General features: G+C 43.0%; 1 protein-coding gene across 1 annotated transcript in view; it reads right to left on the reverse strand.

Annotated features, from left to right (window-relative positions):
- Positions 1-26,189, reverse strand: part of LOC123770839 (BOS complex subunit TMEM147) — a 99,294-nt gene that overhangs the window by 50,236 nt on the left and 22,869 nt on the right. Inside the window, exon 2 of the mRNA XM_045763014.2 lies at positions 23,135-23,270. Within this exon, the coding sequence (XP_045618970.1) occupies positions 23,135-23,270 (136 nt within the window). The remainder of the gene's footprint in view (positions 1-23,134; positions 23,271-26,189) is intronic.

Genomic DNA, 26,189 nt, shown 5'->3' on the forward strand with positions numbered 1-26,189 from the left:
ACTCCCCAAACAGGAGAGGACAAAAAGGTGAAGAACGCCTAAGAGCCAGAGCCCAAGCAGATTCCACGGAGGAACCCAGCACCGCCTGCCGACACGCGAGACGGGAAGCATAGAACAGGGAAACCGCATCCCGCAAAATCGGCGTGAACAGCTTCAACAAGGCAGCCGACGAACGCGCAGCCGAGGACAAGGTGCCGGACCCCGGGACGGACCCAAGCGTCCCCACATCCTCCACGAGCCAATCCGAAGACAGCTCCAGGAGGGAAAAGAACCGCAAGGCCGAACACAAAAGGCCCCGAGCGCGCAAGTCCTCCGCCACGAGCGCCGCCGAAAGGGAGGGAACCTGCACATGGAGCTGAATAACGCCCACATCGCGGGGAAGGGCAGGGGCAAACAAGCACCCATTCAGGTACTCAAGTTCACCCCCCAGGAAAACCTGAAGCACCGTGGAAGCTTCCCGCCACTCCAGCGCACGGGAACGACAGAAGGAATTCCAGGAATCCAGACCAAACAAGGGGCAGTCTGCTAGCCAGGACGACTCCGGAACCTCGTAACGGAGCCAGAAAGGGAACGAAGTCCCAAACCTGAACGTGGACGGATCCATTTCCGAGGCATAATCCGGGTCACGCAGGAGGTAAGCTGCAAAGGCCGCTCGCACCACACCCAAAGCACAGTGCAGTAGCGACACCGGAGCCAGAGCACACGACCATCGCCTATAGCATCAGCCTCGAGAACTGAGGTGTGGGTAGCCGGCGCGGGGGGTCTGGGGCTCCCCCTTCCCCCTCCCGGGGAGGGGGGAGCTGCACAGACAGCGGCGCGGCAGTGTGTGACGTCACACTAGTTTGCTTGTTTTCGGTTGGGGAGTTCTATCCACTAGTTCGGTTTTAGGTAGCAATTTTAACCAGAATAGGGGTTTGTTTTGGGGCGCTTACCTTTCTGGGTGCCTGTTCCGGTCGATGGCAGACATAGAATGCTTCCACTAACACCGGGGCTTCTATAGGCCATTGCTCCCCTTGCCTCTCTGAGGGGGCCCGGTTCTGGCCGTGGTCCCCGGTAGGCCTAAGAACTCCATACACATGACTGATGCCAAAGTCTGACATTAGCATATCAGCCTGGGATAGCTCCGGGGAGCCGACGGGGCTCCCCCCAGAAATACATACATTTCACCTACAGTAGTGTTTTTCTAACGCTGCAATCATGAATATTCTGTTAGCTCTTTTTCAATGAGATGAGCTGCCTGAAGACTCGTTTGGTGTACAATATATTCTACGAGCGTCTTATCATAACCAGAAAGAGAGTCGCCTTCCTCTAACTTGTTGCCCAAAATATCCTCATACTCAAAATAAGTACAAGAACTGTGTGGTCATGAGTGAATTGGAGTAGACACTGAGCGAGGAGGCACTGGTGAGTGTCAAGGCCTTGCCATGGGAGGCGGCTGTATCTCATATTCACTGTCTGTGCTACTATCATCGGTCAATTGTGTGTAGTCCTTATCAATATCAGAGTCATCAAAATCTCTTTCCTCACCATCAGAAAATAATTCACTAGTTATTTGCTTGAGTAAGTGATTGCGTGCCCGGGAGGCGTTTGGCCGTGTGTTCGCCATGGTGACTGCTGGGTAACCGAGCCCTCCCACGTGTTTGTGGCAAGAGCAGGTTTTTTTTTTTTTTACAAAATGGCGGCTGTTTACTATAGCCCCTGGGCAGCATTTGGGGGCCCCCCTCTACCCCGCTGGCCATTCAAATCTTGCGCGGTACTCCAGCTGCACAAGTTACTTAACACTTTCGCGCTCTCGGCGCTCAAAAAAAAACAATACCCCAGATGCTTTCGGCACTTCGCGCGCCTACGCGGTAAGACCAAAAAAGTGTACACTCTTTTGACTGTCCTGACAATAATTGAAGGCGCACGTATTTAAATTTGGTATCACTGTGTTCGCAATGAAATTGTCTATAAGAGCATACCTATAAAATGCCGCCCAAGCATAAGGAGTATCAACACCAAATAAAAAACTATGCAGATCACTCGCCGAGAGCGCCAAACAGCAACAAAATGTTTCCACTCTCTTAATGGTTGCGAAGCCTACAGTTGTCCTACATCGCTAATTTTGGTATCATTGGAATCGCAATAAAATTCTCTACACGGACATATGCATATGAATGTTTAATATAGGTAATTGCCCACCCGCAAGAGTGTGTGAAGTGGAGAGTAGTTAGCCGCGAGCGCACTGGCGAAAACACAGGTGGGAAATCATGCTTGGAAAGTTTATACGTTTCCTGACCCTACTTTTCTATGTACGTATTTCTTTTTTATACCAATGTGTTCGCAATAAAATTTTCTATAAGATGAACTGTATAACATTTGTACAAAGCATGTGTAAGAGAAGCGCCAAATATAGAACCACGTCGCTCAGTATGCGTTCGCGGCAGAAACGAACGCATTGTTTTCGTTCGTTTGATGTTTGTCATGTTTATACTTGTTGAAACATTTTATAATTTGTTTGACAGTGATCGCAGTAAAATTCCCTACACAGACATATACATAACACATACAAATATTTCCCACGTGTTGGATATATCAACGGCTAAAGGGAACCCACTGCCACACGCTCGCCACACCCCCAAACATACTTTGTGTATTCTTTTTTTTACTCATAGACGTTTATGTGATATAATATTCATTCTGGTACCAAAAAATTCGCAAATAAATTCTCTACAAAACAAAAGTATCCCCATCCATTTCGGTTAAAAAATGGAATTTATAGAAATATTTTTTCGATTGACGAGAAAAGTAGGCAGTTATGCGGAATCGTAAGAAAAACCAGTGACGAGTTATCTCTAATCGAAAGCGCGAAAGTGTTAACACGTCATATGACATGTTGTGCAATTTAAGGGTTAAGAACATTGTGTGAGGAGCCTATGCTACACTTTCTAACTTCAAAATTGCTTTTAAATACACAGAAGGAGAAATACTAAAGAAAGTGTTCATGACTTTTGTTAGACCAAAGCTGGAATATGCAGCCGTTGTATGGTGCCCATATCTTAACCCCTTAACTGCTTTGCCTCCAAATGTGACACCCCCGCAGTGCGCAGGAAATAAATTCTCTGGAAAAAATTCTTTTTTCTTTTTAAAGTGTCAAAAACCCTTCCCTCAGTATGGGTATGTAAAAAAAAAGTCGAAATTGTACTTACTTTGGCTGCTATGGGGTCCGGAAGTTGGGGCGTGACGTCATCATTCCGTGCCGTAAGCTCTCGGGGGCGGTGGGGCGCTCGGGGCGGGGCGCGCGAGTTGACGCGAATATATTTTCATTTATTTTTTGCCCACCTTTCCAAATAAATTTTCATTGTTTTTATGTGCCAATCCAATGTATAATGAACACGTACACTATAATATCGCAGTACAACATCCGTACTGTCCGTAGACACTGTGTTACGTGCATGAAACTTGTGTACACATATGCAGCACATATTTACTATGTATCATGCTAATTTGTGTATATATACAATCTATTTACACACTATACACTGTCACACACTATATACATTCACCATCAACACATTCAGAACACCGTGTAGCAGCTGCTTCATATGGGCCAATAGCAGCTGCCTCGTATGGGCCAATAGCAGCTGCCCCGTATGGGCCAATAGCAGCTGCCCCGTATGGGCCAATAGCAGCTGCCCCGTATGGGCTAACAGCAGCTGCCTCGTATGGGCCAACAGCAGCTGCCTCGTATGGGCCAACAGCAGCTGCCTCGTATGGGCCAACAGCAGCTGCCTCGTATGGGCCAACAGCAGCTGCCTCGTATGGGCCAACAGCAGCTGCCTCGTATGGGCCAACAGCAGCTGCCTCGTATGGGCCAACAGCAGCTGCCTCGTATGGGCCAATAGCAGCTGCCTCGTATGGGCCAATAGCAGCTGCCTCGTATGGGCCAATAGCAGCTGCCTCGTATGGGCCAATAGCAGCTGCCTCGTATGGGCTAATAGCAGCTGCCTCGTAGGGACCAATAGCAGCTGCCTCGTAGGGGCCAATAGCAGCTGCCTCGTAGGGGCCAATAGCAGCTGCCTCGTAGGGGCCAATAGCAGCTGCCTCGTATGGGCCAATAGCAGCTGCCTCGTATGGGCCAATAGCAGCTGCCTCGTATGGGCCAACAGGAGCTTTTGGCCATGAACACATTCAGAACACCTCGAGTGAGAGCAGCCACACCCAGCCTGTCTCCCTCACTCCAACATCTTACTCGCCAACATTGCTCCTCCCACCATATTGTTATAGTTCTTATTACACATGTTCTATATACCTATCTACATGTTTTATTTACCAGAACTATGCAAGTAGGCCGGTATTATGTCCAAACAGTACAGTGGCCACCATACACTGCATGAAAAATCACACAGCAGACGACGCTACGATTACGTCACCTCCCTCACCAAAATAGCTCCTCTCAACATTCTCCTGTTGCTGTTCTTACACTATATCATAGGGACAATTTGAAATGTAGTCTCAAAGAGGGAATCAAAACAGAGCCACACACAGAAACTATTTGGATTGAATTAAACGAAAAAGCTAATAATATTATAATAGGAGTAATATATAGGCCACCAAATTTAGACAGAATGGAAGCAAAGCATCTATGGGATGAAATATCTAGAGCATCTAGATCTAACAGTATTTATGTCATGGGTGACTTTAATTTTAGCGGAATAAACTGGTTGAACAAAACAGGGAATAGTGAAGCAGAAGATTTTCTAGAATTAATTGACGATTGCTTTCTTACGCAACACATTAAGGAACCAACACGGGAAAATAATATTTTAGATTTAGTGTTAACTAACAGGGAAACGCAAATTAATGACATCGAAATAGGGAGTGAGCTAGGGAGCAGTGATCACAAAGAAATCAGATTTAGCATAGAATGGAATAGACCAGTAGGAGAAAATTCTGTTAAAGTGCCAGATTTTCGAAAAGCTGATTTTAATAGCCTAAGAAATTTTTTGGGTCAAATTGATTGGAAAGGCTTGGGTATGGGGTGTGGGCCGGTCTTGGAGCGAGACATGAACCCAGCGATAGGTGACTTAAATGGGGATTTCGATGTGGATTCAATATATAACTTATTTAAGAATATTCTAAACAAAGCACAGGAACGTAGTATACCATACAAATTGAATAGATCGTATACTAATGACCCAAAGTGGATAACAAAGAATTTGAAGAACCTTATAGGTAAAAAGAGAGCTTGGTACAAAAGGATTAAAAATGGGGAGGTCACTTTAGAACAGGAATTCGTACAACTGGTTAGAAATGTTAAAAAAGAGATAAGGAAAGCAAAAAGAAACTATGAAGTTCGCATAGCAGGGCAAGCAAAGACAAATCCTAAAGGGTTTTTTCAGTTATATCGTACTAAGACTAGGGAAAGGATAGGTCCATTAAAAACTGAGACAGGTCAAATAACAGATAGTGATGAAGAGATGAGTAGTATTTTTAATAAATATTTTGTATCTGTATTTACTAAAGAGGAACTTAACAATATGCCTTCAGCCGAACAAGTCTATGTGGGTGGGGACGAGGACAGGTTGACGAGTTTAGCAGTTACCAGGGAGGATGTTCTTAAACAAATAGTAAAACTCAAACCAAACAAATCCCCAGGGCCGGATGAAGTGTTTGCTAGGGTGCTTAAAGAATGCAAAGAGGAGCTTTGTGACCCACTGTCAACCATATTTAATAAATCAATAGAGTCAGGCAGAGTGCCAGAGTTTTGGAAAGTTGCTAATGTGATACCAGTTTTTAAGAAAGGAGATAGATCACTTGCGTCTAACTATCGACCAATTAGCCTAACGTCTATTGTGGGAAAGTTACTCGAATCTATAATAGCAAATAAAATTCGTCTTCATCTTGAAAAACATAAATTAATAATTGAGTCGCAACATGGTTTTATAAATGGCCGTTCATGTTTAACAAATTTGTTATCTTTTTATTCTAGCATTGTTGAGGCAGTTGATAGTGGTAAGGATTGCGATGTTGTATACCTTGACTTTAGCAAAGCTTTTGATACAGTGCCACATGAAAGACCGATTAAAAAAATAGAGTCTCATGGTATTGGGGGTGCTATATTAAGCTGGATTAGGGCATGGCTATACCAAAGGAAACAGAGAGTTAGTATAAATGGAATCAAGTCAGAGTGGGAAAATGTTGTAAGTGGAGTGCCTCAAGGCTCTGTCCTGGGACCTCTGTTGTTTATAATATATATAAATGATTTAGATTCAGGTTTGAGTAGCAACATTTGCAAATTTGCCGATGATACGAAAATCGGTAGGGAAATTAATTCGGAGGAGGACTCACTATCACTTCAAGTTGATCTAGACAGGGTATTGAAATGGTCAAAGGATTGGCAGATGCAGTTTAATGCTGATAAATGTAAAGTTCTGAGGTTAGGTAATGATGATAGAGTTACAAGATACGAGCTAGATGGTGTTGTGATTGCGAAGTCGGATTGCGAAAGGGATCTGGGAGTTATGATTAGTAAGAATTTAAAACAAAAGGATCAATGCATAAATGTTCGTAATAAGGCAAATCGGACACTTGGATTTATTAATCGCAGCGTTAGTAACAAGACACCTGGTGTGGTTCTCAAGCTATATCTTGCTCTAGTTAGGCCCCATTTAGATTATGCAGTTCAGTTTTGGTCGCCATATTATAGAATGGATATAAATTCACTTGAACGTGTCCAGCGTAGGATGACTAAGTTAATTCCCCAAATTAGAAATCTTTCATATGAAGAAAGATTAACAAAGCTTAAGTTGCATTCACTGGAAAGGCGAAGAGTTAGGGGTGACATGATAGAGGTTTACAAGTGGATGAATGGACATAACCGGGGGGATATTAATAGGGTATTAAAAGTATCAACACAGGACAGAACACGAAACAATGGATATAAATTGGATAAGTTTAGATTTAGGAAAGACTTGGGTAAATACTGGTTCAGTAACAGGGTTGTTGATTTGTGGAACCAATTGCCGCGTAACATTGTGGAGGTGGGGTCCCTCGATTGTTTCAAGCACGGGTTGGACAAGTATATGAGTGGGATTGGGTGGTTATAGAATAGGAGCTGCCTCGTATGGGCCAAAAGGCCTTCTGCAGTTACCTTTGTTCTTATGTTCTTATGTTCTTATATACACACACTATATATACCCATGTAAATATGTGTTGTCCATAGCGAACCACTAAGCTAGTATGGTGAGCAAAACAAGAGTGGCAGCCCCACACACAATGAGGCTACCTCAATTCTCGCCCTCCCTCCCTCATCAAAATTCCTCCTTCCCCAATACTACGCACAACGCTAATTATAACCACATTCCTGCTATTATCACAATCCTGGTCACTAATTCCTGTAAATGAATAATTGACCACACGTTTATTTTGAAAAGGAACCTAAGAAATCATTTGAAGATTCCTAGATGAACGAAATAATGCTGTGGTGCTGTGGCTAGCGCTGTGAACATTGTGAACAGCATTGAATCACTGACATTTGAACATTGTACCCAGTCATTATCACACTCGGGCTCTAATATAACACTATCATAGCGAAATAATACAAGTTATATATATATTTTGACATTATTAGGCGATGCTGTGGTCACATGCTGAACAGCAGTGCTGTGCGCTCATGCTGCGAGCGCCAGCCTTGGTTGCTCACACACTACTGAGGCTCCCACACCCGGGAATGTGGACCACGATTTTTTTTAAAGATGGCGTCTGTTTACAAGAGCCCTGAGGAAGCTGATGTGAACCCCATGTAGCCGCGGGAGTTTTGAATGGAACGTGAAAAATACAAATACCCGGAGGCGTGTTGCGCAAACCAGACGTGAGCCTGCAGGCGCGTTGCGCAGTTTAAGGGTTAAGAAGCACATCAACAAACTGTTAAAAGGTGCAAAGATATGCCACTAAGTGACTCCCATAACTGAAGGACAGGAGCTACGAGGAGAGGTTAGAGGCATTAAATATGCAAAAACTAGATGATAGAAGAAAGAGAGATATGATCACTACATACAAAATAGTAACAGGAATCAATAAAATTGATAGGGAAGAATTCCAGAGACCTGGAACTTCAAGAACAAGAGGTCATAGATTTAAACTAACGAAACAAAGCTACCAGAGAAATATAAGAAAATTAACTTTCGTAAACAGAGTGATAGACGGTTGGAACAAGTTAGGCGAGAGGGTGGTGAAGGCCAAAACCATCAGTAATTTCAAAGCTTTATATGACAGAGTGCTTGGGAAACGGGACACCATGAGCGTAGTTCTCATCCTGAAACTACACTTAGGTAATTATAATTACCATGACTAAATCACAGAAGACTTAGAAAAAAAGCCGAATGCAGATGCTGTATAGAGACTTTGCATTTCATTCTACCAATGTGACCATGGAGTGATAGCCCATAAAATGGGAGTGATAGCCCATAAAAAGAAATCAACAGGAATAATGGGTAAGGTGGGGCATTGAATTTTCAACTTTGACAGAGTGACAGTCGAACAAATAAGATCAAGCCCAAGTGCAGTGAAAAGCTCTGTACCCCAGGCCACAGTCCTTGCACCACTGCTATTTCTCATTCTATTCTCTGATATAGACAAAAATACTAATCACAGCTTCTTGTCATCCTTTGCTGACGATACAAAAATCAGCATGAAAATTTCCACTGTAGAAGACACTGAAAAACTGCAGGCAGATATTAATAAACTCTTCTATTAGGCAATAGAAAATTACATAATTTTTAACAGTGACAAGTTCTAGGTACAGTACTTAGGTATGGTGGAAACGAGAAACTTTAACGCAACACAGGGTACAAGACAAAATCGCACTATCTCATAGATGGAAAGCAACATTTAAAAGATCTGGGAATAACTATGTCCGATGACTGACATTTAGCCAACATAACCGAGCAAATATAGCGGTGGCCAGGAAAATGATAGGATGGATTATGCGAAGTCAAATCCAAAGACCCCACAGCAATGCTAGTACTATTTAAATCACTGGTGCTGTCCCATCTTGAGTACTGCTCGGTACTCACTTCCACTTTCAGAGCAGAAGAAATCTCTGAATTAGAGGGAAAACAACATATTCGGCACACACAGAAATCATAAAACATGTAAATTATTGGGACCGTATCAAAGCTCTCAAAATGTACTCTTTTGGAAAGGAGATGAGAGAGGTATCAAATAATATATACATGGAAGATACTTGAAGGCCAGGACACAAATTTGCACGGAACAACAATAACATACTGGAGCAAAAGAAATTAAAGGAAATGCAGAATAGAACCAATGAAGAGTAAAGATGCCATCTCTCAATCAGAGAACACTGCAGTAATTACCTAAGTGTTATTACCTAAGTGTAGTTACAGGATGAGAACTACGCTCGTGGTGTCCCGTCTTCCCAGCACTCTTTGTCATATAACGCTTTGAAACTACTGACGGTCTTGGCCTCCACCACCTTCTCACCTAACTTGTTCCAACCGTCTACCACTCTGTTTGCAAAAGTGAATTTTCTTATATTTCTTTGGCATCTGTGTTTAGCTAGCTTAAATCTATGACCTCTTGTTTTTAAAAGTTCCAGGTCTCACGAAATCTTCCCTATCAATTATATAAATTCCTGTTACTATTTTGTATATAGTGATCATGTCACCTCTTTTTCTTCTGTCTTCTAGTTTTGGCATATTTAATGCCTCTAACCTCTCCTCATAGCTCTTGCCCTTCAGTTCTGGGAGCCACTTAGTAGTGTGTCTTTGCACCTTTTCCAGTTTGTTGATGTGCTTTCTTAAGATATAGGCAGGGCACCACACAACAGCTGCATATTCTAGCTTTGGCCTAACAAAAGTCATGAACAATTTCTTTAGTATATCGCCATCCATGTATTTAAAAGCAATTCTGAAGTTAGAAAGCGTAGCATAGGCTCCTTGCACAATATTCTTTATGTGGTCCTCAGGTGATAGTTTTCTATCTAGAACCACCCCTAGATCTCTTTCTTTATCAGAATTCTTTAAAGATTTCTCACATAATATATAGGTTGAGTGGGGTCTATGTTCTCCTATTCCACATTCCATAACATGGGATTTATTAACATTAAATTCCATTTGTCAAGTGGGGCTCCATATACTTATTTTGTCCAGGTCTTCTTTAAGAGCATCACAATCATCTAAATTTCTTATCCTTCCTATTATCTTAGCATCATCAGCAAACATGTTCATATAATTCTGTATACCATTTTTGAGAGAGTGCTAAGGAGTAAGATCACAAAATACATGGAATCACAGCATCTCCATAACCCCGGACAACATGGTTTCAGAACAGGGCGCTCTTGCCTGTCGCAGTTGCTGGACCACTATGATATGGCATTAGATGCTATGGAAGACAAACAAAACGCTGATGTAATTTACACAGATTTCGCAAAAGCTTTTGATAAATGTGACCATGGTGTTATTGCACACAAAATGCGTTCAAAAGGAATTACCGGGAAAATAGGCAGATGGATCTACAATTTCCTGACTGACAGAACCCAATGTGTAATAGTCAACAAAATAAAATCCAGCCCATCAACCGTGAAGAGCTCAGTCCCCCAGGGTACTGTGCTTGCTCCAGTACTTTTTCTCATCCTCATATCGGACATAGACCAGAACACAACCTATAGCACTGTATCATCCTTTGCAGATGACACTAGGATTTTCATGAGAGTTGGCAACATAGAGGACACGGCAAACCTCCAATCAGATGTAGATCAGGTCTTTCTATGGGCTACAGAAAATAATATGGTATTCAACGAGGATAAGTTTCAGCTCATGCGCTACGGAAAAATTGAAAATATAAAAACAGAAACCACGTACAAAACGCAGGCAAATCATAACATAGAACGAAAAGGCAATGTAAAGGACCTGGGTGTACTCATGTCGGAAGACCTTACCTTTAAAGAACACAATAAAGTAGCCGTCGCAACTGCAAGAAAAATGACAGGTTGGATAACAAGAACTTTTCACACTAGAGATGCTATACCGATGATGATACTTTTCAAAACGCTTGTGCTCTCTAGAGTGGAGTACTGCTGCACAATGACAGCCCCTTTCAAAGCTGGAGAAATTGCTGACCTAGAGAGCGTGCAGAGATCCTTTACTGCTAGAATCCACTCAGTAAAACATCTAAACTACTGGGACCGACTAAAGAGCCTAAATCTGTACTCCCTTGAGCGCAGGCGGGAGAGATACATAATAATTTACACGTGGAAAATAATTGAGGGGCTGGTCCCAAACCTGCACACAGAAATAACACCACATGAGACCAGAAGACATGGCAGGATGTGCAGAATACCCCCGTTGAAAAGCAGAGGTGCAACAGGTACTCAGAGAGAACTCTATCAACATCAGAGGCCCGAGACTGTTCAACACACTTCCACTACACATAAGGGGCATAACTGGCAAACCCCTCACAGTGTTCAAGAGAGAACTGGATAAGCACCTCCAAAGGATACCTGATCAACCAGGCTGTGACTCATACGTCAGGCTGCGAGCAGCCGCGTCTAACAGCCTGGTTGATCAGTCCAGCAACCAGGAGGCCTGGTCGACGACCGGGCCGCGGGGACACTAAGCCCCGGAAGCACCTCAAGGTAGCCTCAAGGTAGGTAAGGTACCATCTGGTAACTTACCTTGAGGTTACCTTGAGGTGCTTCCGGGGCTTAGTGTCCCCGCGGCCCGGTCGTTGACCAGGCCTCCTGGTTGCAGGACTGATCAACCAGGCTGTTAGACGCGGCTGCTCGCAGCCTGACGTATGAGTCACAGCCTGGTTGATCAGGTATTCTTTGGAGGTGCTTATCCAGTTCTCTCTTGAACACTGTGAGGGGTCGGCCAGTTATGCCCCTTATGTGTAGTGGGCATAACTGGCCGACCAGTTATGGTAGATCATTTATGTAGACAATAAACATCACTGGTGCAAGAACTGAACCCTGTGGTACTCCACTTGTGACATTTCTCCAGTCCGATACATTGCCTCTGATTACTGCCCTCATTTTTCTATCAGTCGGGAAGTTTTTCATCCATGTTAGAAGCTTATCTGTCACCCCTCCAATATTTTACAGTTTCCAGAACAACCTCTTATGTGGAACTCTGTCAAACGCCATTTTTAGGTTCAGATAGATGCAGTCAACCCAACCATCTCTTTCCTGTAATATCTCTGTGGCTCGATCATAGAAACTGAGTAAATTCGATACACAAGATCTTTCAGATCGAAAACCATACTGTGTCTGATATTATATCATTTCTCTCCAGGTGTTCTACCCATTTAGTTTTGATTAGTTTTTCCAATACTTTTACTATTACACATGTCAATGATACAGGTCTATAATTGAGGGGTCTTCCCTGCTGCCATATTTGTAGATTGGAACCATGTTAGCCTGTTTCCACACGTCTGCTACGATTCCTGTACACAGGGATGCCTGAAAGATCAGGTGAAGTGGAATGCCGAGCTCAGATGCACATTCTCTCAGAACCCATGGTGAAACTTCATCTGGGCCAGCTGCTTTGTTCTTACTTAGCTCCTTTAGCATATTTTCCCACTTCATCTCTAGACACCTCTATCCGCTCTATGTTGTTCTCTGGAATTCTTATTGTGTCTGGTTCTCTGAAGATTTCATTTTGTACAAACACACTTTGGAACGTTTCATTTAATGTTTCACACATTTCCTTTTCATTTTCCGTGAATCTGTTTCCCATTTTTAACCTCTGGATATTATCCTTTACCTGCAATTTGTTGTTTATGAATTTGTAGAATAGGCCCGGTTCTGTTTTACATTTATCCGCTATCCCTTTTTCAAAATTTCTTTCTGCCTCTCTCCTTACTGCCGTATAGTTGTTTCTCGCATCTTTGTATCGCTGGTGTGTTATTCCTCCAAGGAGTGCCAGACCAACCGGGCTGTGGTGGGTATGTGGGCCTGCGGGCCGCTCCAAGCAACAGCCTGGTGGACCAAACTCTCACAAGTCAAGCCTGGCCACGGGCCGGGCTTGGGGAGTAGAAGAACTCCCAGAACCCCATCAACCAGGTAATCAACCAGGGGGTATGGCCTCTTCCTATACTGATTCCATTTTTGTGTCTTTTGGTCTCTGGCCCCCCTCTCAATTTCTGTTGAACCAATCCAGTTTTCTGGCCCTGCATCTCTGTTTTGGTATGAATGTTTGTGTGCCTTCCTCGTATATTTTAACAAATTTGGCATACATTTCATTTACTTCCCTGCCTAGCAACAAGTCTGTCCAATTACACTCATTAAAAAAATTTTGAAGTTCCCCATAGTGACCTCTCCTTAAATCGAGTTTATCAACTGTTTCAATGTCCCCATTTTCTTCTAGATGATATCTTAAAGCATAATCAATGTCTAACAGGACGTGATCACTGTTTCCCAAGGGAGGAAGGTACTGGATGTCAAATATCTCTTCTTCTTTCCTGGTGAATACTAGATCCAGTACTGATGGTACATCATCTTCCCTCATTCTTGTGGCCTGCTTTATGTTTTGATACAAGAATGTCTCCAGAATGAGGTTCACAAATCTGCATGTCCAAAAGTCCTCCGTTCTTGCTTCATAGGCCTCCCAGTCTATTGTTTTAAAGTTGAAGTCCCTCAGTATCAACAGTCGTGATTTATCTTTATCTGCTTGTACAATAATATCTCATGACCATTATGAGGCCCTCTCGTTTGTCATCCAGTTCTTCCTTTGTCCATGTGTTGCTTGCTGGTGGGCTGTAGGCATTTAAAATTATCAGCTTATCATCCTGATTCCAGATCTGCAATGCCATTATGTCAATATCTCGAGGGTTTTCAAATATTAACTCTCTTACCTTCAGGTGTTTTTTCACCAGTACAGCCACTCCTCCTCACTTCCTAGTTTTCCTGTCATGTCTCCAAACTGAATAGCTTCTTGGGAATATGACTTCATTTATTATATTTCCTTCAAGTTTCGTCTCTGATAATGCGACAATATCTGGGACCCTAAGCTGGATTATATCTTGCAACTCCAAAGTTTTTGGCCTCACTCCATCTATGTTGGTACATACAATTTTCAGGAACATGTTCCCTTTTCCTTTGCTCTTTACTCCCCCTTCCACTACTGATCTTGTTGCTTTGTTTTTATGTACCATTTCACAAGCTTTCCAGTCCCTGTCACTTTGTAGAAAAAAGAATTTCTGTCTTCTTCATTTCTATCCCCATTTAGACGTTTTGCCTCAATTAGGTTCATTTTCAGCTTTTCTCTGTCTTCCTTGAAGAGGTCTTGTCTTATTGACCAAAGTTTGCCAACCTCATCACTCTGCAATTTCCTGGCATTTATAAGCACTTCCATCATGTTTTCACTCCATTAAACGTCACCCTTAAGGGGCGGTTCTTGTCTTTCTCATATTTTCCTATTCTTCTAAAATCACTGACATTTTCCTTTGAGGCTTCTCCTAAACCTACTATTTTCTCTATGATTTTCATCTCTTCTGCTGCTCGGTCCACCCTAGATGAAATTTCCTTCTCTAAACATCCAAACATTATTATGGACTTTGTTCTATCTGCAGTGTTTTGTACTAGTTTACTGTTGGTAACCAGTTCTTTCCTAATTGCTTGCCTAATTTCTGCTTCTTGTTGGTCATTTCTGGTTTTGACTTCCGAACACACTTCTTTGATAGTCTCTCTCTCTCTCTCTCTCTCTCTCTCTCTCTCTCTCTTTTACAACTTGAGCATATGTCGCTTTTATTTCTTCTCTATACTTTTCTAGTTCTTTATTCACCTCCTCTATGTGAGTTGTCAGTGAAGTTCCCAGTTGGAGATCCTTGCCTAACTCTATATTAGCTCTCAGGCTACCTTGGAGTTGTTCACCATACGAGTCTATTTTCTTGTTAATTTCTTCAAAGTCACCACACTTCACTTTCCACACCTCATTTTCTTTCACTAGTTCCTTGATTTGCTCCTCCTGAATTGTTACCTGGTCTGTTAATGCAGTAATAATCTTACCTTGTTGAAGCATACTCCCTTTTAGAGTGCAAAGCTCACTCCTAAGAGCTCCATTGTCCTCTTCCAATTTAAGCACTTTTTCTTCATACTACTTTTGCATATCCTCAATTATCTCTAACCTGCCAAGAACACCTCCTTTCCTTATATCTTGTGGTGAGAATCCTTTGAAACAATCATCTGTTGTTGAGGTCTACATTTTCAGTGGTGGTGGCGGCGGCCATCTTTGTTTTTGTTCTAGAACCAAAAACTTTTCCACTCAGCTATTTTCACTCACTTTTACTTGTTTATTGTATTTTATTTGCTTTTACACTTCCCTGAACCTTTATGTAACCTGGGACACCACTGTAGCCCTCAACCTGTTCTCAATACTTAGGTAATTCAATATTTCCAGGAGTTTGCTGCAGTGTGACTCCTGCCAACCTCCAGCTCAAGTCCTCCAATTGACGACAGTGTCAATTGTGCCAATGTGCCAATGACAGTGCCAGACCAACCGGGCTGTGGTGGATAAGTGGGCCTGCAGGCCACTCCAAGCAACAGCATAGTGGACCAAGCTCTCAAGTCAAGCCTGGCCTCAGGTCGGGCTTGGTGAGTAGAAGAACTCCCAGAACCCCGTCATGCAGGCATCAAGCAGGAGAGAAACTGCCTGAACCCCCACCAGAGTTGTGCATGTGGCCTTATCCTCCTGCAAACCAGATTGGACCAGGATGACAAGCAGCAAACAAGCCCACCAAACAATATGTCTCATCCACACTGCAAACGTCTCAGCCTAATTACAAGTGTCTCATCCATATTACTTGCTGCATTTGATTAGGCGTTTATAGTTGTTGTGTCATCTTACAAATTAGAATTCAGTGAGGCTTCACCAAACTACACTTGTGAAAATTTTTTGCTCTGTATCATATGGGTAAAAATATCATAAAATGTCATCCACACTTCCGTGATAATAAACGTTTCATTCATCTGGGTTTCGGCCTCGATAGAGTTTTGGCCTGACGTTTGGGGGTCTAAAGTTCGAGTCTCCTACAGCCCAGGTGAATAGTATGTTATACATTATATTACGTTTCTGTTTACACACGATGAGGGTGCTAGTACTATGCCTGTATACATATATGTATGCATGTATACTTGTGTGTCCGTGGATCACGAGGTTATTGCATAAAACTAAACCGAGTTGCTATTGAAAAACTGAAAAAAATCCTGCCCTAATTTAATTTAATTACCAGGGGAAAGTGCCAAGCTGTTACGACTATATAGCATTGGGAAGGGGTTAGGATAAGGATTAGGGATGGCATGGGGAGGGAAGAAATGGTACCCAACCACTTGGACAGTCGGGGATTGAATGCTGACCTGCATGAAGCGAGACCATCGCTCTACCGTCCAGCTCAAGTGGATGGAAACCCTGCCCTAGCATATTCAATTTACAACCAAACAGACCACCACCAGCTGTAGGGTCTTACAGATGAGTCAACTCCTTCACTACCCAGGGCATGACTCTCCACCCTGGGGGCCTGGCCCACTCCGGGGCAAACTCCCCAACCACACCAGAGAAGTTGCTCTGTGCAGGAGCAACACTTAGACAAGTGCCTATGGAAGAGTCACCCTAGACATGCAGCTCTTAGTAAATACAGAGGAAGCTCGGGTGATGAGCAGCTCCATCTACCAGCATATCAAGGTAATGAGCAAGCCACTCGCAGAATATTTGTCTCTATTGACGAGCTTCCGTTCGGTTAACCAGAAAACCACGTGGTGCTTCCTAGCATTCCCGCTGGTTCTCACAAATTCTCGGACGCCTCCAATGTCCGATGGAAAATCATTTCGCAAGACGAGAGTTTCACATGACGAGCTCGATGCCAGAATAGATTAAATTCGTTAATCACCGTGCTGTGCAGAGTTTATTGTGAAATTCCCGGTGCACGTGAAATAAAGTGCTCCCAAACAATTATATTTTCTTTGTAAAATGATAAATTCCCTTCCCTGAACAGGTTTATGTAAAAATAATACCAAATTCCACTTACTTTGGCTGTGGGGACGTGGACAAGGTGCACTGTGACATCATCAGGGCCTGGTCGCCCGTGCATGAATCGCCCAGACACAGTCGTGCGGGCCATTCAAGCACCGGATGTTGCCACAAATATATTTTCAATTATTTGTTCTATGTATTTCCAATGCGGTTTTATTTGTTTTCTTATTGTATATGATGCATATTTGTGTCTTTTACAATATGTATACAGTAGAATGTTCATAATGTTCCATGGAACTGTGATACATGTGTCAGTAACGTGTCCACAATAAATTTTTATTGTCACAATATTACTTGTTAAAAATTCACTAAAACTACAATATGTACAGTTTCACACACCATTTACACAGTAACACACGGTATTACACACAGTATGCAGCTCCAGCCTGGAGTCCATACCTAGTTAAACACAAATATACCTAGTTAAAGTTAAATATTAAATATAGTTAAATACAAATATACTTAAAAACAAACATACCTAGTTAAGCCTGTGTATCGAATTTACTCAGTTTCTATGATCGAGCCACAGAGATATTACAGAAAAGAGATGGTTGGGTTGATTGCATCTATCTGGACCTAAAAAAGGCTTTCGACAGAGTTCCACATAAGAGGTTGTTCTGGAAACTGGAAAATATTGGAGGGGTGACAGGTAAGCTTCTATCATGGATGAAAAATTTTCTGACTGATAGAAAAATGAGGGCAGTAATCAGAGGCAATGTATCAGAATGGAGAAATGTCACAAGTGGAGTACCACAGGGTTCAGTTCTTGCACCAGTGATGTTTATTGTGTACATAAATGATCTACCAGTTGGTATACAGAATTATATGAACATGTTTGCTGATGATGCTAAGATAATAGGAAGGATAAGAAATTTAGATGACTGTCATGCCCTTCAAAAAGACCTGGACAAAATAAGTATATGGAGCACCACTTGGCAAATGGAATTTAATGTTAATAAATGTCATGTTATGGAATGTGGAATAGGAGAACATAGACCCCACACAACCTATATATTATGTGAGAAATCTTTAAAGAATTCTGATAAAGAAAGAGATCTAGGAGTGGTTCTAGATAGAAAACTATCACCTGAGGACCACATAAAGAATATTGTGCAAGGAGCCTATGCTATGCTTTCTAACTTCAGAATTGCATTTAAATACATGGATGGCGATATACTAAAGAAATTGTTCATGACTTTTGTTAGGCCAAAGCTAGAATATGCAGCTGTTGTGTGGTGCCCATATCTTAAGAAGCACATCAACAAACTGGAAAAGGTGCGAAGACATGCTACTAAGTGGCTCCCAGAACTGAAGGGCAAGAGCTACGAGGAGAGGTTAGAAGCATTAAATATGCCAAAACTAGAAGACAGAAGAAAAAGAGGTGATATGATCACTACATACAAAATAGTAACAGGAATTGATAAAATCGACAGGGAAGACTTCCCGAGACCTGGAATTTCAAGAACAAGAGGTCATAGATTTAAACTAGCTAAACACAGATGCCGAAGAAATATAAGAAAATTCACCTTCGCAAATAGAGTGGTAGACGGTTGGAACAAGTTAAGTGAGAAGGTGGTGGAGGCCAAGACCGTCAGTAGTTTCAAAGCGTTATATGACAAAGAGTGCTGGGAAGACGGGACACCACGAGCATAGCTCTCATCCTGTAACAACACTTTGATGTTAGGTAATTACAAGACAAAGTTAGAGAAGATTCAACGGTATGCCACCAGGCTCGTCCCAGAACAGAGAGGTATGAGCTACGAGGAAAGGCTAAAGAAGCCAAACCTCACGTCCCTGGAAAACAGAAGAGTAAGGGGAGACATGATAACCACCTACAAAATTCTCAGGGGAATTGACAAGGTGGGTAAAGACGAACTCTTCAGCATGGGTCGGACACGAACAAGGGGACACAGGCGGAAACTTAGTACCCAGATGAGCCACAGAGACGTTAGAAAGAATTTTTTCAGTGTCAGAGTAGTTAATAAATGGAATGCACTAAGAAGCGATGTGGTGGAGGCTGACTCCATACACAGTTTCAAATGTAAATATGATAGAGCCCAGTAGGCTCAGTAATCTGTACACCAGTTGATTGACAGTTGAGAGGCGGGACCAAAGAGCCAAAGCTCAACCCCCCGCAAGCACTTCGGAAGCGAGTAATAATCAACGAAGTAGCCCATGGTACACAGTGCAACTTCGCTCTCGTTGCACCAGGTACATATTAATTTTTGCTTCCTGCTTCTTCATTCTGTGTGCTTGCAAATAACGCACTCACGTACACCCTTGGCTTTAGCAATTTTAGGTTGCATGTAGCCAAGCTTATAAAGCATAAGGTAGTTTTGAAAAGATTATAGGAAAAGATCAATTTGTAAGGTAGTCTTGAAAAGATCGCTTTATATGGTCCCACACAGGAAGAGATTCAGCTTGCCTCAAAGAGTGTCCGTCAGTCAGGAAGAGATTCAGGTAGTATTGAAAATATCTATGGAAAACACCACCATGGAAGCCGCTAACACTGATCACCTGTATATATAACATATGACACTGTATATATATAACACTATACTGTAACCCCGCGATTATCCGGGATTCGAACATCCGAAAAACGCCCTTATACGGCCAAAATCGTGAACGGATAAAGTTATCACAATATCCGGCCAAAATAGCCACAGGGACCGGATTAAAGCAGGTTTTCTGCAGAAATTACACTATCCGGTCAGTCCCCCAGATAATCGTGCCTTTGTCCGTATATGAAAACATGAGGCAGGCCATACGGTATTAATCCCGTCTGCCCGAGACTCGAGGCGCATGGTGTAGGTGGGGGTGGGGTGGGTGGGTGGTGTTGGGAGGGTGGGAGGGGTGCGTCAGGAGGGACTACCTGGGTACAGGAATTACCATTAATTTTAGAACAATTAATCATAGCCAAAAACAAATAAAATAACTATAAGTAATTATGTAATAACAAATAAATAAGTTTCCTAAAAGCATTGTGCACAGGCTGAAGTTTCCTTAAAAAATATTGTGAATTTTTTTCCTCCTGGCGGCCTACGTAACGCTATGGCTGCCCCAAGTGGACCTGTCCAACACTGGTCAACCCATGTGCGTCCGTCCCTCGTGTTATACACAGTGCTGCGCCATTAGTGAAATATTTTTTTAAATAACTTTTTTATTTTCATAGTAACTTTGAACATTTTTGGCCAAGACTATGTCTGGTAGCAGCATCAATCGTTCTGGAGGTGTTAAGAGGAAGAAAGTTGTCCTAACAATTAAAGACAAGTCACAGTTATACGCCTCAACCAGTGCGGCCTCACAGTGTTGCGCCATTAGTGAAATATTTTTTTAAATAACTTTCTTAATTTTCATAGTAATTTTGAACATTTTTGGCCAAGAATATGTCTGGTAGCAGCATCAATCGTTCTGGAAGTGTTAAGAGGAAGAAGATTGTCCTAGCAATTAAAGACAAGTTACGTGTTGTTCAAACAGTGAGGCGTCACAGGCAGCCAAGCGCCTTCAACAAGTGAGGCGCCACAGGCAAGCCAAGCTCCTTCAACAAGTGAGGCATTATAGGCAAGCCAAGCGCTTTCAACAAGTGAGGCGCCACAGGCAAGCTAAGCGCTTTCAACAAGTGAGGCGCAAGCAAGCGCCTTTAACAAGTGAAGCGTCACAGGCAAGCCAAGCGCCTTCAACAAGTGAGGGCATGCAAGCGCTTCAACAAGTGAGGTGCAAGCAAGCACCTTCAACAAGTGAGGCCTCACAGGCAACCCAAATGCCCTCAACCAGTGAGGCTTCAGCAGCTGGCAGTCAAAACTAACTTAGCTTAATGAACTGTACAGTAATTTTAAGTGTTAATTTTAGTGTTGTGTTAGTATAGGTTACGTAAATTGTTACGAATTTTTAACTTCAAGATGTGTGGCATCAATCAAGAAGACGAACACCAACAAGGTAAGTTGAGGTTTCTAGTTGAATATTTAATAATTGTATGTGGCAAGGCAATTCAAATTATGTTGTTTGTAGTATAAAAATAGTTGGAAATGGTCACTTTTGGACTCGTAGGTGAAAAAGTACCATTATCCGAAAAATGTGATAATCCGGCTGGGGGTCCTTCCCATATAGTCCGGATGATCGAGTGGAGACAGTATATATGTATGTATATATGTATATGTACGTATGTGTGTGTATGTATATGTGCAGGTATGTGTATAAAGTACATATGGAAGCTGATCAGAATTACATTTTACCTTTGTAAATGCACATTAATGACGCTTCGAACACTTTATGTAGGGCATACGTAAATCTGTGTATCTATGTATTTATGTATGTAGGTTAGCTTAGCATTTTAAAAGCATCGAATCATCACCTGTGGTTGATTGTTCAATAAATCCTTGCACTATATGTTTAACAGATCTCTAACCCTGTCCATGGAGGACAGAAGAAAATGTATATATGCTGGTTAGCATTGTAAATGTGTGGCCACGTCTGTGGTAGAAAATAATAATAATTATAAAAAAAAAAAAAACTGTTCATCTATGCTACTTTTATCAGATGCATCATCACTGAACGCAGAAAACGATTCATCTGTGTATCATCTAAATAAATTGGAGATAGCATACGATTGCAAGGGTGACGCTCAGAGCTACAACTGGATACTCTTGCTGTATCATCCTCATAGGTGCTGTATAACTTGCATCCGACACTTTGTGCACCTAGTTTCACCAATATTATGACCCTTATGTTCTTCAAACAATCAGGTTTGAATTTCACCAACAGAGCTTTATCTTTCAACACCACGTCGGACAGGTGTTTGGGGGCCAGAGGCGCATGTGCCACCCATGGTTGCTCACTCAGAACTAGCCCAGCCAGCAGCCCTAGGGGATTCTGGGAATTTTTTCCAAGATGGGTGCCTCTCACTGGAGGCCCTAAGAGTCCATTTCGTACACAACCAACCTCGTACACATTTAGAATGGCTACCGAAAAATAAAAGAGAGTTCTCTCGGTTGGCGCAGCTTCCCGCCGACCGAGAATACTCAGTTGGCGCAGTTAAGTGGTTAACCGAGGCACCACTGTAATAGACCAAGTCCAGACAGGAAAGGCAGCAGAGAAACATGCTCATGTAGCAAATACTAAAGATTTTGGAACGATTAACAAGCAAATGGCCACACAGGACAAAGTCCAAAGGATGGACGGCATTTAGAAAAAATGGAACTCACTATGAAGAGGCGTCCCAGGAAGATCTACATGGCAGCATATCAGTGGCAGGACTGACCAGGAGGCAGCTGGGAACTCTGACACCCCATTAATGGTCATTTGTACTAGGAGGGCTTTGAGCTAGTTTCAAGTGAACCACTTGTTTTGAATGAATCATTTGAAGGGTGTTTGGCAATTTCGGTGTTTTTTTCCATGAATATTGCTGTTGTCTGTATTGCTTCATTGGATGCTTTCCCAGTGTGAGTAATTGAAACAGTCCCAAGATCTCTGGGTCTCAATGAGGGGAGGCCATATTCTGGGTGAGGTCCTTGGTAGGGCCAAACAGTACTCCTGTAACTGATGTATTCACCTAGTTGTGTTTGCAGGGGTTGAGCTCTGCTCTTTCGGGCCGCCTCTCAACTGTCAATCAACTGTTACTAACTAATGGGTTTTCCCCCCATGCACCCCCCCCCCCACCACCCAGGAAGCAGCTCGTAGCAGCTGTCTAACTCCCAGGTACCTATTTACTGTCCCTAGGTCCACGAGTCAAGAGCGCTGTCTACTCGGCCACCAAGCCCTCGGCCATCACTACTGATGTGACTCAGTAGTGGGGGCAGGGAGTATCCTAGGAGCTACCCCAGAAAAAAAACAATGTTGAATGTAATGAAATGCCATTTTCTGGGTTGAGCTCTGGAGGTTCCCTGAAGATAACTGACTATTATGGCAGGATACCAGTTCGTTTGCTTCAGGGAGCCGATAGGGCTCCCCTCAGAAAACCTATGTTTATGAACACAAGAACAATACATGTTCCAACACTGTCAACTTTACCCTATTAAACAACTTTAAAAATTGCACAATTATTGAAGGCGAGTTAACGTTTCTTTGAAGTCTGCTTTTTTTGCCAGCAAAAACTCAAACAATCTTACGGTAGCCAAGCTTGCAGATTCTGGCGGTCCATCTGACGTTGGAAAGAACGTAGCCAGTAAGAGCATCTTGCACAATTGAGTGAGCATGTACATGCCGCCAGCTTGGCAACACTTCCAAAACGCACCGTACTCGGGCCTAGAAAAAGAGACCTCCAAGTCAAGCAAACTGTACATTTCTCAACACATTATTATATATAACAGAACAAACTGCACAACTGATCAATGATTTAATCTTATAATTATCATGTACCATATTGTTGAACATCCTTCTAAATATGATGTGGCCATACATGGATATGTATGGCTATCATATTTACACACAAAAAAGAATATATATATATATTTATATATAAATCTCAACACAAAAAACTTAAACATGAAATGGCTGAAAGCCAAATCGAGAAAACGGGCAAAATTGGCAGGCCGAGCCACATAAATCTGAAATTGAACTAGGCTTAGCATATTATGTGTCTATATAAAGTACAGTAGCACCTCGACTTACGATTGCCACGACTTACGATAATTTTGAGTTACGATGTAAATTTAATCGAAAAAGGCGACACGACTTATGATAATGTCGTCTACTAATGATATTTGTTGGTACACAGTTGGGTTAACCGAGCTCGTGGTTCCTGGTCACGCGGACCGACCTGCCTCAGTTTACTAGAGCTGCCCGCTTAGTGACGATCATGCCTTCAAGAAATTCAGTTTTTGTGGTAATTTTTTGTTTTTTGAACATAAAACTGATTATTATATATATTATGCCATGGGTCCCAAGAAAGTCAGTGGTAAGGTTCAACCTAAGAAAATAGTTGTGAGTAGAGGATGTTCCTTCCTCATTAAGAAAATGTGTGAAGTATGGGAAGAAGTGCTAAGTTTTGTTGAAAACTCGTCCCAGATAAAGCTGTAGCAGGCCATTGCATTGACCTTTAAATGATAATGTGATGTCTTACTCCAGACAAGTGTTAAAATGTAGGGAAAAACAAGTGACTGATTCTTAGACAGATTCTTAGTAAGACAAGCAAGCAGTGAGCCACAAGCAGGTCCTAGTGACAAAACATGCCAGAGAGAGTATCCCAGAAACATCATCACTGCCTAATGTTATAATGAAAGGGGACTCCCCTTTCAAACAGTAACACCTCTCCTCCTCCCCCCTCATCACCATCTTCCATGCGTCACCAAGAGTCCTCCCATAAAGGCAAGATAAACATATGTACAGTACAACCTCGATTCAACGTACCCCGATTCAACGAATCTCCGGCTAGTTCGCACACTTTTCAGGCCGAATTTACTCACCCAGTTCGACGAACAATGGTTCGCCGAAGCGAGGGATGTTCGGATTTGCTTACGAAGTCCAGACAGAGTTCACAGACTGGTGGAAAACTTTCCCATTCTATCACAGATTACAATTAATAATTCTCTCATATGACAAGTTGGATCACACAAGTGGATCGCACAAGTGGACCACACATGTGGACCACAAGTAGTCCACAAGCTTACGATTTTGGGACAGAGTTCACAGTGGTGGAAAACTTTCTCATTCTATCACAGATTACAATTAATAATTCCTTCATAAGAAGTTGGATCACACAAGTGAACCATATTAACCAAACACCAGCCAAAATGGTCCACACAAACACCAGCCAGTGATCCACACAAGTGAACAACTGAGTTTCCATGATTTTCGTTCACCGATTTGGGGCACACGTATCTTTGTACATTAATTTAAAGGATGAAGCATGATTACCTAGCTACATGTGGTAAAATCTCTTTATAGACATTTTCTGTGATGAAACAAGATGAGTGAGGGTAGACAGATAAGAGAATACTGTACTGTAAACCTCACTTTACAGTGAGGTTTCACTCACTTTCGTCTGTGTGTCGTCATAGTTCAGTGACCCATGACTTTTGAAAGTTTCATATTAATAAATAATTTCTAAAACCAGTGTTTTAATAGCTTTTTATTATCCTAATTAAACTAAACTAAATAAAACCGAAAATATACTGTAATATGATAGACATCTGCTCTTTGAGAAATTACTGTATGTTATTGGAACAACTCTAGCGTGAGTGGACGGGTCTAATCCCTGTACACACACCATGCTTGTTTCATCCCTCCCTCCCTCCCCTCCCTCCCTCTCTCCATCCCTCCCTCCCTTCCTCTCTCCATCCCTCCCTTTTTCTCTCCCTCCCTCCCTCTCTCTCTCTCCATCCCTCCCTCCCTCCCTCCCTCCCTCCATCCCTCCCTTCCTCCCACTCTCCATCCCTCCCTTCCTCCCACTCTCCATCCCTCCCTTCCTCCCACTCTCCATCCCTCCCTTGCTCTCTCTCCCCCTCCCTCCCTCTCCATTGCTCTCTCCATCCCCCCTCCCTCCCTCTCTCCCTCCATCCCTCCCTCCCTTGCTCTCTCTCCCCCTCCCTCCCTCCCTCTCCATTGCTCTCTCCATCCCCCCTCCCTCCCTCTCTCCCTCTCTCCATCCATCCATCCCTCCCTCTCTCCATCCCTCCCTCGCTCTCTCCATCCCTCCCTCCCTTGCTCTCTCCATCCCTCCCTCCCTTGCTCTCTCCATCCCCCCTCCCTCTTTCCAGCCCTCCCTCCCTCTCTCCAGCCCTCCCTCCCTCCCTCCCTCTCTCCAGCCCTCCCTCCTTCCCTCTCTCCAGCCCTCCCTCCTTCCCTCTCTCCAGCCCTCCCTCCTTCCCTCCCTTCATCTCTCTCCAGCCCTCCCTCCTTCCCTCCCTTCCTCTCTCTCCATCCCTCCCTCCCTCTCCATCCCCCCCTGCCTCCCTCTCTCCATCCATCCTTCCCTCCCTCCCTCCCTCTCTCCATCCATCCTTCCTTCCCTCCCTCTCTCCATCCATCCTTCCTTCCCTCCCTCTCTCCATCCATCCTTCCTTCCCTCCCTCTCTCCATCCATCCCTCCCTCCCTCTCTCCATCCATCCCTCCCTCCCTCTCTCCATCCATCCCTCCCTCCCTCTCTCCATCCATCCCCTTTCTCCCTCCATCCATCCAGAATTGAAGAAACAAATCAAGTTAAAAAAAAGTTAACTGGGTCA

The sequence above is a fragment of the Procambarus clarkii genome, chromosome 56 (assembly GCF_040958095.1).
Source record: "Procambarus clarkii isolate CNS0578487 chromosome 56, FALCON_Pclarkii_2.0, whole genome shotgun sequence".
NCBI classification, from domain to species: Eukaryota; Metazoa; Arthropoda; class Malacostraca; order Decapoda; family Cambaridae; genus Procambarus; species Procambarus clarkii.